Raw genomic sequence first — 16,516 nt, 5'->3', positions numbered from 1 at the left:
AGGAATAGGAGGGGTTAGAAAGGTTTATGGTCTGAGTGTATTAAGTGATAAAGATGCTAATCCTGCATTTAAAACTTTTAAAACTTTTTCTGCTGTTATGATTTGGAGTTACATACTTAAGGAACACTGGCCCTTTAGTAGTCAGTGCCAAACAGTTCCATGCTGGGGGTTATTTTTTATCTATAATATATTCCTCCTCTTCCATTTATTTCCCTGACAGCTGCTTATCTGAAACCTGATTCCCTGCTCACTTGTGTTTACAAGCAAGGCTGAGGTGACTCAGCGATTGGAGGAAAAAAGAAAAAAAGTTAAGGGAAGAATGACATCAGTATTTAGCATCAGCTGTGGGCAAAAGACATGGCCCCCACCAGGAACATAATTCTCTTCATTTACTATGTAACATTCACTGAAATCAAAACACGGACAGTACAATACATGTGTTATGTACCGTATTTTTCGGCATATAAGACGCACCTTGGTTTAGAGGGAAAAAATAAGGGGGAAAAAATAAACTAAACCTAGGTGTGTCTACACTGCAGGGGCGTCTTATGGACCTTTTACCCCCTAAAACTGCCTCTAAGCTACTCTATCTACACTACACTAATCCCTGCTGCCCTAACAACTAAGCTACACAGCAATACAATACACTACACTACCACAACACATTAATACACTTCACTACACTATGCTACACTACACTACACTAACAACACACCACTGCAATACCCTTCACTACACTATGCTACACTACACTACACAACACACCACTGCAATACCCTTCACTACAATATACTACACTACAATGCACTGACACAACACACAGCTTCACTAAACTACACTGTACTATACTAACACTAAAGCTGCACTACAATGACATGAATACTACACCTGTTCCTGCCGCCATGCTCCTCTTCCCCTCGCTTCAGCCGCGATCCTCTTCACCTCCTCAGGCGCAGTTCTCGGATGCCAGCTGAAGTGAGAGGAAGAGGAGCATGGTGGCAAGATGGGTAAGCACTTCCCTGCGCACTCTGCAACATTTTTTTTGGGTGCATTTGGCATATAAGACGCACCCAATTTTTCCCCCCTGTTTTGGGGAAGAAAAAGTGCGTCTAATATGCCGAAAAATATGGTAAGTAGATAAAATATTTATCTACTTATATATGTGTTTTTTTCCCTGTAATAGTATGGCTGATCCTCCTGCTTTAAGCACCTCTTAATCTGCAACAGTTTAGGGATGGATTTGCACTTTTCTTAGCTGTAGTGCAGCTCTAGAAATCCATGCTAAACTGCCGTTGTTATGTAGGATTTTAGAAGTTTCTTATTATGCAGAACAGTTTGTCTGCTGGTTAGAACCGTTTAAGAAAAAAAAAAACTGTCGGTAATGCTTTGATAAAAGTCTGGCCCTCTGGTTCCTGCTGATGCTCTCAGACACTAGGGTCAGTTTTTTATCAGGGATTAGGGGCCCTAGGCAATGGCCCAGTTTAACCATATGGAAGTCTGCCTACGGACCTAATGTATTCTGTGTCAACACTTTACAGGTTGTTGATTGTTGGGGGTATAACAACACGGAGAATTCCAAGCATGAATGTACAGTTGAAAAATCTGCAGAAATTGATACATTGTGGACCAGAATCTCAAAGGAATGTTTTCAGCATCTTGTGGAATGCATGCTTTGAGGGGAAATCCTACCTACTATTAGCATATTATTCTTCATAAAGTGTTCAGTGTGTGTACCACGAACGTGGCTGAGAACATGTTCCTTTAATAGATGGCTGAGAACATGTCCCTCAATAGATGGCTGAGAACATGTCCCTCAATAGATGGCAGTCAGATCTTCTCAACATCCCAGTATGAGAAAGAGTGACCTCTTTCAGCACATTTTTCAATCAAAGCACACTTTTACATCAGTACAATGTTGGGGAAGCATTGTTGGGTGACATTTCATGTATTTTTACTACAAATTGCTTGTCAAAGACAAGATTTAAAATCCCATCCACAGACACAAGTACCGTAATACATGAATAAAACTGCTTCACCCGGCGCTTACGTAATGTGGCTGTTAAAAGCGGCTTTCATCAAATTATTAATTGAAAAATCTAGTAGAAAGAAGGACATAAAAGACATTGGTCACTATGACAATGACACAGCTTCAAATGGCTCATTCACAAAGCACTGAATCTAATCTGAGGTACCACACTGAGGCCATCTGCATAGATCCATCGTGATGAAAAGTAAAAAGGTACCTGACGTGACATGTGAGATGATGAGATAAACGTGTATGTGCAGTCCCAGTCCAAAATAGAACTACAATGTGTTACTTTTCTCCTTGTGTCTCACTGTAAGGGTTAAAGATTAAGGGCTTTAAAGGGCCCTGAGCAGTCATTAAAAATGAAATTGTGACTTACCTGGGGCTTCCTCTAGCCTGGCGTGATGTTGTGTCGCCGCCCAGCGTGACGACGCGTATAGGCAAAGCGGGAAGCAGGCCTGACGACTTCAGGCCGAAGTCGTCCCATAACGGAGCCGCCAGCCAGGACCGGGAGAGGAGCCAGGAGGACCCTGGGGGTCCTCGCGGCCTATGGTGGGCTAAAGGTAGCCCCAGGTAAGTCACAATTTCATTTTTAATGATTGCTCAGGGTCCCGAGGAATAATCAATGTCGTAAGACATTGATTATTTAATCAACTAACCTATTATACTTGCTATTCATCACCACTGATTTATAAAAAAAAATTCTGATCAACAAAATTGCCATTGAACGATTGTTTTTAGAATCGTTTGCAGTCGTTTGGGAACATCAACAGAGTTTATTTTTGGTCAATCTGATCCCAATTGTCTGATTGTACAATTTTTAGCAAATAATCATTTGAACAGTTAGTGGCCACCTTAAGGGCCCATTCACACTTAAAGCGTGAGTGATTTTTCAGTGGAAAAATCACTAAACACTGTGGCGATTTTCCACGACCGCGTTAACTCTTCTATAGCACTGAAACACGATCGATGGAAAAATCGCCAGAAAATGGCACAGGCGCCGCGTTTGAGTTTCGCGATTCGAGGCGATTTGCGGCGATTAGCGCAAATCGCCCAAGTAAGAATGGGCCCATAGGGTTTAATTACACTAGCGCTTTCAAAAGCGCTAGTGTTTGAGTGTTTTGCCGAAATCGCTGGCAAAACACTCAAGTGTGAATGGGCCATAAGAAACACTTCTAATGCCCGGCACACATGATGCAAATTTCCCATGAGATTCACAGGTCAATTGATCATTTCTGGCATGTCCGATCTGCTCCTGATCAAGAAAGGGATTGACTTTGTGCACTACTGATCTTACCTTGCCTGAAGGAATAGGCCAGCAAAATACGGAAATGTAAGTTGATTAAAAAAAAAAAATTAAAATTCAAGATGATAAAAACTTAAAAACTGTTTAAAAAGAGGAAGTAGTGTTGGAATAGGCCAGCAAAAACGTGTTTAATTAAGCTCTAAAATGGACATCGCATTTCTGAAGTGGAAGAAATGTGTTGTGTGTCCATTTTAGTGCTTACTAAAACTTATACTTCCAGTTTTTTGCTGCACTACCTTTTATAATCCTACCTGTATTATATTTTTTTTAGAAAATAATTTTCAGTATTGGAAATAAAAAAAAACAAAAAAAAAAAACAAGCAAACCAGAATGAAAAATCTGCACAATGTAAAAATGGAGTCCTGGTTATCTAGCAATAGCAACAAAACTATTTGAGTGACGGGGATGTGGAGGTAGAGCATGGCTGCGAGAAGAGTGGTGGTGAGGGACAGCAGTGCATCCTAGCTTACCAGGAGGCCAACAAATGGGTTGGAGCTCAAAAAAATTTCATTGCTGGCAAACAAAAGCAGATGTTTGTGTGCAATTTTTTTAATAATAAATGTAAACAATTTTAAGCTATGGTGTCCAAATATGTTTTATTTGTGGTGATATGACATAAGAAGCTCACCTCGTACTCACCTCGGGAGGGGAAAGCCTCTGGATCCTAGCGCGGCTTCCCCCGACCTCCTCCGTCCCACGGTGGTCTCACTCTGGCCCTCACAATGCACAGTCGACAATTTGTCAGGCTGTGCAATATTTACCTTCCCTGGCTTCAGCAGAGGCACGGTTGCGGCTCTCGGCTCAGAAATAGGCGGAAATAGCCCATCCCAGTCAGGTCCGCTCTACTGTGCAGGTGTCTAGCGCCTATGCAGTAGAGCGAACACGACTGTGATCTGCTATTTCTGAACCGAGAGCTGCAACTGCGCATGCGCTGGAGCCGGAAGGGTAGATATTTACATGGCCGCCCTTCGTGGACCTGCAGCAAGATCACCGTGGGACGGAGGAGGATGGGGGAAGCCTCGATAGGATCCAGAGGCTTCCCTCTACCGAGGTGAGTACCCCCAGGGGCAATTTTTTTTATAGAAATTCTGTTTAAAATACAGTAATTAAAAGTATATTAACCTTGGGGGAGCCATGCAGCCCAGTCTATAAGCACAGGAGAGCCCACAAACAGCCTAAGAATTTGGCCCTCACTACTGTGAGTACTGCCTGCGATTTAATGTTGGTTAGTTGAGACTGCTGGTTAGTTGAGTTCTGGATAACCGGGACTTTACTGTACCGTGCAAAAATTGATCAATTCTATAACAATCTAACGTCTGAAATACTAACATTTTAGTGGACTGGTTAAAGTAAAATACTGTTTACATAGGTAAAATGATCAGAACGAAAAACCGTCAAAGATGTCATGAGATATGAATGTGGGCGGGATATTTAGCGATATACAGTTGACTTCCTGTGTAATCCCAGAGGGAGTCAAAACTGCCTTCCTCTCAGCCTGAAATAGTGAGGCCGAACAATAGACCTTATTCAGAAGTACAGAATATGTTAGCACAGTGTGAAAAATCTCAGGTTTCGCCAAGCTATGGCAACTTCAACATCCACACGTGAAGATTGGCGATAGCTTCTTTATGAGGGGAAACTGAAATTCCAAGGAGTGCATTAACACTTTTAAAAACGTGCATTTACTATGTGCTACATACATCATGTGAGCTTTTCATATACCTGATGGGGCTACAAAATCCTTGTCTATTGGAAGCACTTTGAGCAGTTATGAGAGTTTCTATTACTGAAGTTCAGTGTCACTGCTAAACTCCTACTGTATTAATGTGTGTAACAATTTTATGCAATAGGAGCAAAATATGACTCTAAATCCACTCTCTGTATGCAAAAATGCTCAGGAAGTCGGTTTTTTATTATTTGAGAGCTACTTGTCTGTCTGCAGGGATTTGAAAGGAAAAATAAATCCCCATCTTCACTTGGTCTCTTCCACCTCAGCAGACTTCCAAATACCAATACTTCTGCAAGAAAACTGCCATCATGTCAGGTTTGCGACGTAATCACTGTTAGCAGTCTAGTTAAGTGTAAGGGACCATCAGCAGGGATTTGAAAGGAAATAGGAATCCCCAGCTTCACTTGGTCTCTTCCACCTGAGAAGATTTCCAAATGCCAATACTTCTGCAAGAAAACTGCCAGGTTTGCGACGTAATTATTGTTAGCAGTCTAGTTAAGTGTAAGGGACCATAAACAGGGATTTTGAAGGAAAAAGGAATCCCCGGCTTGACTTGGTCTCTTCCACCTGAGAAGACTTCTAACAGACAATACTTTTGCAGGAAAACTGCTGTCGTGTCAGGTTTGTGATGTAATGACTGTTAGTAGTCTTGTTAAGTGTAAGGGACCAAGTGAAGGAGGAAATGCTTATTTGTGATGATCTCTCAGAATTTGAAATGTTGCATTTACTGAATATTTTCACCACTCATTCATGAATGGCTGTGATGATAGCAGAAAGATTAATCTTTTGCTAAGGTGGCCCTTAAGGCCTCAGTGTTACAGGACATTACAGCTGATTGCTGTAGAAGACAACTCCATTACGGAACTAACTGATACCAGGTGTCAGTGGGCGTACATGTGTAAAAGGCGCAGGGAAATTTGGGCGCAGGGTGAAGCTGAATGATGCCACTCCACGAACTAACTGTAATTCCGCCTAGTATTAATATTAAACCTCATTCCCAATTCTCCTACCTACTTTCGTTACGTAATTATGTAATTTACACTGTTTTTATTGTAATTCGGGCTTCAGCTATTGCGTGCTTAATTACACAGTGAGCACTGCTATAGCCGTAATTCCCTTTACAACCTATGGCGGCGCCCAAATTCTGCATGCCGTGCCCAAATTTACTGTTTCACTTAGTGGACCTGAAAAGCGGGATTCGCACACCCGACATGTAACCCAAACGATGTAATAAAGGGTCAGTGGCTGAACTGGTCTTCTACACTACGCAGCAGATAAGATACACAGAACAACAGGCACCATGTTTCGGGGAAGTAGTGCCCTTTCTCAAGAGCCTCCTGAGCAACAATAAACAGCAATAGGGCCTCATTCACATTGGTGGTTTTCAGATGCACCTCGAAGCTATGCTAACAATAGCATTAAAACAGAGTTTTTATTGTTGCTAAAATAGGAATATTATATGTTCATACCGACTTTAAACCCTGCCGTGGCAGTCGGCTGGCACCGCTAAGGGATCAAATTACAACTTGTGATTAGTCACAGATGAGGGGGAATTAGACAGGCTAAACTCTCTAAATACACACAGGGTGCATTTCTGTATGTTTTCCTTCTGTCCAATGCAAGAGTTCAGGTCCACTTTAACATAAGGGGTTAAATGTTTAGCTGAGGCCTGGCAATAGCCACATCTGCTGCACATGTATACACATATCCCAAACTTGGCACTCCACAGATTGCATAAACTCCCTATCAACTCTGCAACTCTATATAAAAATAACATTGTCTTTTGCATTGGTTTGGAAATCTTTAGTCATTTTTCTCCAATGACAAAAACACAAACACACACACCTGCTACGGGGAGTTTAATTATTTTTCCATGTGCTGCAAATTAACGCTGTATATTGTTTTAGCTGAAAATCAGCACTCCTTGCATTCCTCGTACGAGTTACAAGCTAAACGCTGTCGCTGCGCACAATGCGGTTCTGTATCCGCCAATCCGGCAAAAGTGCTTCCAGACTCCCTGACACAACGCTCACATGGAATGCTTCATAGTCACAGATGTCAAACTTCCCAAGCGGACAGAAGCCAAGAAATGTGACAATGTATGGGATGTATGGAACAGCGGGAGGCAGCTATTAAAAAACTGCCGGCATAAAAAATATGCATGAACTTTATTCTAGGACACATTAGGCGAGACAAACTGTTTGCCTGCTATGATAGTCAATGAGATAAAAGGGTTCGGAGTTGAAGCAGAAGTATGCAAATTATGTACACAATGGACCCACCCAATTCCGCCTTGGCGGGATTCAATTGGTCCATTTTCAAGATGCATTTGCATAATCCTGCATCAACTCAGAATTATTTGCATCTCATTGATCACCCCTAATTGCTGTATGCTTCAAGCTTTAAAGTACACCTTGCAAAACAGAAAGAATTAAAAATAATAATAATAAAAAAAAAAGTTTTAAGTCCCGCCTCACCAGAACTTCCTCTTTGCTCTAAAGGATGAGTAACAGCATAATAACCTAAGACTGCATTCACAGCAGGACGTTGCAGAGCTGCGTTATTAATTCTCATAACGCACCTTACCGCACTGCAATGCTAATCCTATGGTCCGTCCACAGTGCGACGTTAGCATCACATTATATCATGTAGCGTAATGGTAACTCATTGCTGCAGTGTGTTACCTCTAAACGCACACGTTACCAGGTACAGGAAACCATACTTTTCATTGCCTGTATGCTTTACCATACCTAACGTATGAGATGGTAATGTAGCATTAATGTGCGTTACCACCTTTTTTTGCATTGCGTTGTAATGCTGCATTGTGACTTTAAGGTCACAACACAACGTCCCACTGTGAATGTAGCCTTAAAGGAGTACTGTAGGGGGATAGGGGGAAAAAAAGAGTTAAACTTACCTTCTAATGGTCCCCTGAAGATGTCCTGTGCCTGCGCAGCCAATCACTGATGCTCCGGTCCCCACCGCCAGTTCACTTCCAGAATTTGTGACTTTAAAGTCCGAAAACCACTACGCCTGAGAGGCCGTGTCCTCGCTCCTGCTGACGTACTGCACAGGCGCAGACCATACTGGGCTTGCGCCGTACACTCCAGGTGACGTCAGCAGGAGCAAGAACGCAGCCGCACAGGCACACTGGTTTTTGGACTTTAAAGTCGCAAATTCCGGAAGTGAACTGGAGGTGGGGACAAGAGCAATGGTGAGTGGCTGCGCGGGCACATCTGCGGGGGACCATTATAAGCCCCAGGTAAGTTCAACTCTTTCTCCCCCTACTCCCCAACAGTATTCCTTTAAATAAAAAACATTTATTTCTACTTCCTGCATTCATGGAAGCAGACATATGGTTAAACATCCTGTGTTTACAAATTAGCTGCTCTGCTGAGGCAGAGGAGATTCCTGAGCTGACACAGCTGAGAGATCAAATTACAATCACAGATGAGGGGGAATTAGACAGGCTAAACTCTCTGCATACACACAGGGTGCATTTCTCAGTTTTCCTTCTGCCCTGTGCAATGGTTCAGGTCAACATAAACACAGAGCTTGGCATGACAGCCAGGGATGTGGAGTTGGAGTCGGGGCAATTTTGGGCACCCGGAGTCGGAGTTGGAGTCGTTGATTTCATGAACTGAGGAGTTGGAGTCAGGAGCCTGATGATTTTTGTACAAAATCCACAGCCCTGTTAAGTATTAGACTAAGGAGTCGGAGTCGAGGAGTCTGAGCCATTTTGGGTACCCGGAGTCGGAGTTGAAGTCGTGGTTTCATAAACTGAGGAGTCGGAAGATTTTTGTACCGACTCCACAGCCCTGATGACAGCCTCTGTCTTTTATACTGGAGGTACTACGGATTCCCTCTGTTAACTTTTTGTTAAGCAAACGGAATTCATAGCTTCTCTTTTGAGACAAGATTATATACATGTCTTTAGTTTTTCTCTTTTCACACGTAACTCATGTTATTTCAAAGACACTTAAACCCTGCACACACAATAGGTTTATGCATGGCCAGATTTCAGCCTAGGCTACAAAGGCCATGGCCCAGAGCACCAGGAAAGCAAGGGGCGGGCTAAGGGCAGCAGGGTGGCAGTAGCAGTTAGCCTGCTGAACATTCTTCTTGCTACACAGTTTGCACATAGCCGTTGGGGGCTACCAACAGCCGGATTTAGCACTCGGGAATGAAGGGGCAGCGAATGGGTAGCTGGTTATAGTAGGCCTTGAGCGGTAAAAAGTAAAAATCCGGCCCTGGTTGCAATTAGCAATTACTAAATTATTGGGGCAAGCACTGTACAGCTATAGCGGAGCTGCTGAACAACCATTTATCAAGCTTGTTATTCCCTGCTTCCACCATCACCTCAAGTTACTATATTTCTCTGAGTTTCATAAGGTAAGAAAGGCGCATACAGAAAAGAGAAATGAAAGGGGTTTCTGCAGGTGCCAAATCCCATCGCTTGTGCCAAAAGTCATCTAGAGATATGCATTAAACTGAAACAAAGCTCCTCTGTATCCTACATGATTTTTGCATGACGCCGCCAATGAAAAATGCAATCCTTCCATCCTGCACACATACCCAGCTACACACCAACCCAGCAGGAAGTGGGGCGCATTCTCAGACACGGCACAATGGCCTGGGGCCTGTTTACAAACTGCTCTCCAACTGTTTGAAATCTGATTCTAGAATCAAGTGAGCCAATCATCTGATGTGTGCAAATAAAAAGTGATTCAACCATCTGTGAAAATGAAGAGGCTACAGAAAAAAGAAATTGCATCCTTAATAATGTTAAGGTGGCCATACACGTACCGATTTTATGGCCTGATTGACCATCAGATTCCATAATTTGATAAAATTGGATGAAAATCTGTGCTGCAACATGTTCGGCCGATCGATGACACATCAATCAAATTGATCAAAAGTGTTTGATCAGACATGCTGGAATTAAGATCTCAATTGAAACTGTGTGCGCAGTGTGATATCACAGCGATCAATGAAAGCGACGGAACTCCGGCCACTCCCCCCCCCCACCTGTCCCACTACCATGACTCCCGCCTCATCCACTGTCACCCCCATGTAGCAGCAGGTGCGCGTGTGATGCCACACACTCGTCAGCACGTGGTGGCGCTCAGTGTGACGGCAGACATGGGGATGACAGCGGAGGAGGCTAGGAGTCACTTCAGCAGGACAGGTAAGATTTTACACTGCACTGCACAGGGCGACCAGGCAGACGACGGGTGGGCAGACTACAAGGTAGGCAACCAGGCAGATAGCAGAGGTAGATTTTATGCTAAAATCTATCAGAAATCGGCCTGCAATGTATGACCAGGCAAAAGATCTCTCTGATAAGATTCAAGAGAGATCTAACTCTTGGTCAATCTGCCCATCCATTGCTAGGTGTATGGCCACCTTTATATTCAGGATCAGTATAGAAAAGACATTACAACAACTGCTAAAGAGGGATCGTTAGCCACAAAATCAAATTCCATTTACCCACTGCTCTGTGTTGATTATGCAGCCTATAGCGTTGCCCTGCATTACTAGCACTCCAATCTAGTAATCTGTGATAAATCTTATCTCAGTCAGCCTGGATTTATTTATTACATTGCTGATCAGAAGAAAACTTGTCATCACCCCTCCCACATTCCTGTTCCTCACTGATCGGCTGAGGGCAGTTCAGTGTGAAGTTGCTAAAGCCTGATCTTGCTGAGCTCACACGTTTACAAAGCAAGCTAGATTCTAGTACGGAAAAAAAAAAAGAGTAATGGAGGAAATGACATCAGGTTTGACATCAGTCAGAGAAAACCAAGATGGCAAATGTAAGAAACAGAATTCTCTTTATTTACTGAATAAAATTCACTGAAATCAAAACGTGGAAAGTACAATACATGTGTTGTGTAAGTAGAACAAATAGTTATCTACTTCTATATATGTGTTTTTTTTTCCTGGCATAGTATGGCTGGCCCTGCTGCTTTAATATAACACGGTGATGGGTAAAATGGAAAGTCCTGAAAATGGTCACACCACACCGCTGGGCTGGGGCACACAGAGTCACTGTGACAGTCTTCCAAATTAATTTTCATTCAACTGAAAACTGAAGCAGCGGTGTGAAGTTCTGGGTAACTGACCATTGGGACAAGGCAATGCAGCCTCTGTGTCCATGGCGTACAAGTAGGACTCCTCTCATTCATGTGTCTTCACTCCATACAAAAGCCCCGCAGCACACAGCTGGTGTGCTGCCCTATAGGTTCACTGAACCCTATAGTCTACATAGAGAAAGCTTTGTTATAGCTGACTTCAATCAGACCTCACTCAGGATGCCAGATGCACTCCCTATACAACCTTTCAGGACTGTGAGGTACAACAGTCCAATACGCTGAGATTGATCAACCTGAAAATGGCCAACAGCTTTTCTAGTCTTACCTAAACAAAAACACAACAGCAAAAAATAAAGGGGATCATGAAAACAAATGTGGACATACATGGATATCTCTGCTGTAGTCCAACTAGCTAAATAACATTGTGTGACCGATGCAAGGAGTCATCTAGCATTATTGGCCAGAGCTATAGTGTGTGATGCCTATGCCATGTGGGCCTCCACTGGGGGAGAATCTAGTGTGGGTAGCCCCTGAGCCCCCTAATGTGTGAATCGATTTGGCCAAGTGCATGGTTTTCACTGACCCCACCCACAATGTTGCGGGATAGCTAGGTACACATACTCTATTTTAGTCTGACAATTTCTGATCAGAAAGATCTGTTGTGGAAATACTGCTCAGCAATCCAGTGTGAGCATACTCACCCCACTGATGACATGGCTGGGGGGTAGGCTCACCAAAGGTAGGTACACACTCCTACAGTGTGCTCCCCAGGCTTTTTTAGTCGGGTGCTCCACCCAACTAGTTTTGGTGGGCACCCGGCTGTCATTGGCTCACCTCCTCCTCTGCTGTTAGTAGAGTTGTGCAGAGAAGCCCCAGCCCTGCATTCTCTCATCTCACCACACCCGGCTACTTTTTCATGCCACCAGGCTGGAAAAAAAATTCTAGGGAGAACACTGCTATATTTGGCAAAGGTGGCTATAGTTAGTATATCTATGCTGAAAATCTAGCATGTGTACAGCCACCTTGTTACACTGATGAAAGATGCAGAGTGTCTGTTTTACCCCTCCTTACCAGACCTGCTGGAATGCTTTAATATGCACTGTTCCACTCTACAGCAATACTGTCCTGTACTGAGCTACAGATACAAGGGCCTAGCAGTGTCATGCTCCTCTGACCGCCACATTGGATACTGTAGTCCGTCTAGCATGCTCTACCGAAATCAGAGGGACATGACACCTCCGAAAGCTTCAAAATGCTGCAGCTGCAGCCTCTCTCTGGGGAAGATGAAGAATCCATTTGGACCGGGAACTACTTTTTACTGAATAGGTACTGACACAAACCAATTTGGAATCCTTGTCTCCCATGTCAGAGGCAGAGCCCTTAACCAGTACACTTTGCATGTGGAATGGGTGGGGGTGGGGGCGATGCACACATAAGGATTTGTTTGCTATACACAGAATAGTGGTTGGGAATTGGGGGATGTTTAACGCGGACCTGAACTCAGAACTTCTTCTCTGTTCTAAAAAATAATCAACAGCATGATAACCTTTAAAGAAAAACATTTCTTTGTTACAGCTGATGCAACTTCTGCAATAAATCTGCAGTGTGTCTACTTCCTGCGTTCATGGAAGCAGACATGGGGTTAACATCCTGTGCTTTTAAATTAGCTGCTCAGCCTAGAAGCCAGCTGACACAGCCGAGAGATCAAACTACAGTTGTGATTAGTCACAGATAAGGGAGAATGAGGCTAAACTCTCTAAATACATACAGGGTGCATTTATCTATATTTTCCTTCTGTCCAGTGCAAGAGTTCAGGTCCCCTTTCAATCCAGCCTTGCTCTTCCTGTGCACTGATGAAATCCACTGCAATGACCCGACACAATCTCACGCACTGGTCTTCCAGTATTTCTCTCACTATTCGGCTATTGTCAAGCAGAGGTTGAAAAATTTACCGCTGAAAAGCAGACACTTTCTAAAGAGCTCCATACAAGCTAGTTGGGTCACATGGGCTCTCTACTTTCCCTCAGCCCAAGTAAATCAACCCCATTACTTTACAAGCCAAACCGTTTATCGCTTTCATATTGCAGAAATGAACTGGGCAACAATGGATTGCAGACAGGACTGTGAGAAAAGTACAGCCTGCAAGCTGAGCGTAAGCTTTCTTTCAAAATGCCACTCCGCGGCTCAATTTAAGATCCAAAAACAAAGGCTAAAAATGCTTCCACACAAGGTATGCATAAATTGTGCCTAACAAAAAGCTCCATCCCTTGCAGTGTTCCCCGGGGCCCATAAATTCTGTGAAGGTAGCCACAGACAACCCCGCCAGTACAAGAGCTCTGCTCTGCAGCAATTATACAGACTGACAAATGGCTGCAAACCTTTCCTGCTGCACAATGGGGCTGTTCATTTGTAAATGAGCTGCCTCTGCCCTTCATCAAGAAGTCTTGATGGGCTCAGCATTGAAATTAGCTGTTTGAATTCTAAAGCAAATGTTTACTGCTTGCAGACATGTGTATTAATTGGTTCACGTCTTTAACCCTAGCCTCACTCTGGAAAGCACAGCTGATGGTGAAAGGAAACTCTTGCTGATAGGGGAGGAGAAACTATTCCCTCCAGGTAAGGTTTTCAGCAAAAACGGCCAACTTTTACCTTGACGTAAAGAGCTTAGACCTGAACTCTGACACAGGACAGAAGGAAAACAGAGAAAAATGCACCCTGTATGTATTTAGAGAGTTTAGCCTGTCTAATCCCCCCATCATCCGTGACTAATCACAAGTTATAATTTGATCCCTCAGCTGTCAGCTGACTGCCACGGCAGAGAGATAATTGGAAAACACAGGATGTTAACAATATGTCTGCTTTCATGAAAGCATGAAGTAGATACATTGCGGATTAATTGCAGGATTTGTATCAGCTGTAACAGATGTGGTTTTTTAAAGGTTATTATGCTGTTGCATTTTTCAAGGTTATTATTCCGTTTCTGATCTTTTAGAGCAGAGAGGAAGTTCTGAGTTCAGGTCCGCGTCCGCTTTAAATTAATGCCAGCCACAGCAACGTGTTCCTAACAAAAAGTCCCAGGTTTCCAAAACAGAAAAACAAAGCTGGGGTCCTTTGTTCTGTGCAGCTAATTACTCCTGCACAAGATGGGAATTTAGGGGCATTCTGTACACCACACAAAAAATTCTGTTGCCATGGTTACAAAGAGATACAATGTGAACCACCTTTAAAAATTCACAGCTCTCTGTAAAATTAAATGGCTACATAGTTTTAATGAATCAATTACCAAATTCATTGTGCAGCACTAATCTGCTATAGCAGTGGTTACTAATTAACCACTTAACGACTAACGTCAGCCGATAGGCGGACACAGGTCGCAGTGGTGTTTCCATGGAAACGGCCGCTCATTCGAGCGGTCGTTCCATGTCAGTTCACGGAGGGTATCTCCATAAACAGCCTGCGAGCCTCCGATCGCGGCTCGCAGGCTAATTGCAAACACGCGGGGAAGAAATCCCCGCTGTTTACATCATACGGCGGTGCTGCACAGCAGCGCCATAAAGGAGATCGGCAATCCCCGGCCTCTGATTGGCCGGGGATCGCCGGCATCTGATAGGCTGAAGCCTATCAGAGGTGGCGCAGGACGGATCGCTGTCCTGTGCCGCCCATAGGAAGGAGGGGAGGGAGGGAAGGGGAAGGAGGCGGAAAATCGCTGCAGAGGGGGGCTTTGAGGAGCCCCCCCCCCTGAACGAAAATAGCCGGCGGCGATCAGACCCCCCCCAGCAGGACATCCCCCTAGTGGGGAAAAAAGGGGGGGGGGGGGGAGTCTGGTCGCCCTGGCTGCTTGCTGATCTGTGCTGTGGGCTGAGAGCCCATGCAGCACAGATCTGCGCAAACAAGCCCGGTCCTTAAGTGGTTAAGGAGAGGAATTATACTTTAAAGGAGAACCCAATACAGTAATACAATAAAGTAAAAAGTCCTGCTCATGTGAACTTACAATCCAATCAGATATTGTCGGAACTGGAAGTGCAATTTTCCACTATATCAGCTGCTGCCAGTTATACCTGAAAGGACAACTGATGTACAAGTAAATGTCCATGTTTCCCTATGATTGAAGTGGGCGATATTACACGAGTGCTGACCCGGAAGCTGTTACGGGGTCATCAACGCATGACGAAGATTCCATCAATCACAGTGGACAAACAGGATGCGAAAGAGGAGAAAGATTAAGAGAGAAAGGTTGTAAGCATGATATGTGTATATTTATTTTGACTTTTATTTTTCAGTTCAGGTTTGCTTTCAGCCTAGGACATTTTCCATTGGTCTTTCCAATGAAGTGAGTGATATGTATCAAGAAACAAAGTCATAGTGCTATACTGCTTACCGATTTTGCAGAACTTCCCATTCTCGGTCAGCTGCACCCCAGTTGGACAAGCACAGGTGTAAAAGGGATCACGTGGTGACAACAGGCACAGGTGTGAACAGCCTCCATTATTGTCATCACAAGGTGTATGGACTATAAAACAGAAACAATGCAGAGAGATTTAGGATACATAGCCAAAGACAGATAAAGCGGATCATAACGGTCAAGCATCAACACTGCATTTTAATGCATTAATTGGGGACACCAAACCTTCTGCACAGAAATGTGTGCCCTAGTATTCATAAGGCCAGCTGCAACCGTTGCTACGTTGTTAATTCACCAGCTAAAATTTCTGACTTTGCAGTGGGTCTCCCCAAAAAAATGCATATCATTATAGTCCCTCCACCATATTTCACAGTTGGGGTGAACGTTAGCTACTGGTATAAAGTGTGATATTTTCTGTGTATATTAACCACAACATGTTTGCAGAATTTCCTGCTTGTAGTATTGAGGAACATCTTAAGCTAGCCATACCTATTGAACCACGGCACCGATTGGCCCGCGATCAACATCATGTTCAATATCGTGGGCCGTTTGCAGTACAAAAAAAAAACATCTATCTCGATCATTGAGTGTCGCTCGCGGGTTGACTCCAATTCTGGGTTGTGGTTTACCACAATTTTTGCCCATCTCCAATCAAGTTTCCTTTACATCTCTTTTCGTTGGGCTCTATGGCAGTTCAATAGAATCCTATAGGGAACATCAGATAACCAAAAAGCCAGAGCAATCTTCATGAATTTACCGAAAATACCAGACTCATTGACTGGAGTACCTGAGTCCAATAACCCCAGTTTCAAGATGTTGTCTGAGCTTCCAATACTTCTATCGATGACCTTGATCATTTCAGCATATGTTGGCAGTGCAAATATTGTATGAACTGCTTTGTTTGCCAAATTCAAAGTTCAAGCAAGCAAGAAAAACATGTTTATGCATTGTAACAGGT

The 16,516-nt window shown here is 43.6% G+C and overlaps 1 protein-coding gene across 1 annotated transcript in view; it reads right to left on the bottom strand.

Annotated features, from left to right (window-relative positions):
• LRP5 (LDL receptor related protein 5) overlaps positions 1–16,516 on the bottom strand; it is a 246,308-nt gene that overhangs the window by 129,193 nt on the left and 100,599 nt on the right. Inside the window, exon 5 of the mRNA XM_068260971.1 lies at positions 15,535–15,666. Coding sequence (XP_068117072.1) covers positions 15,535–15,666 — 132 coding nt within the window. The remainder of the gene's footprint in view (positions 1–15,534; positions 15,667–16,516) is intronic.

Source organism: Hyperolius riggenbachi, chromosome 11 (genome assembly GCF_040937935.1).
Source record: "Hyperolius riggenbachi isolate aHypRig1 chromosome 11, aHypRig1.pri, whole genome shotgun sequence".
Taxonomy (NCBI): Eukaryota; Metazoa; Chordata; class Amphibia; order Anura; family Hyperoliidae; genus Hyperolius; species Hyperolius riggenbachi.
Note: the sequence above shows the minus strand (reverse complement) of the source record. Positions and strands in the feature narration are given on the sequence as shown.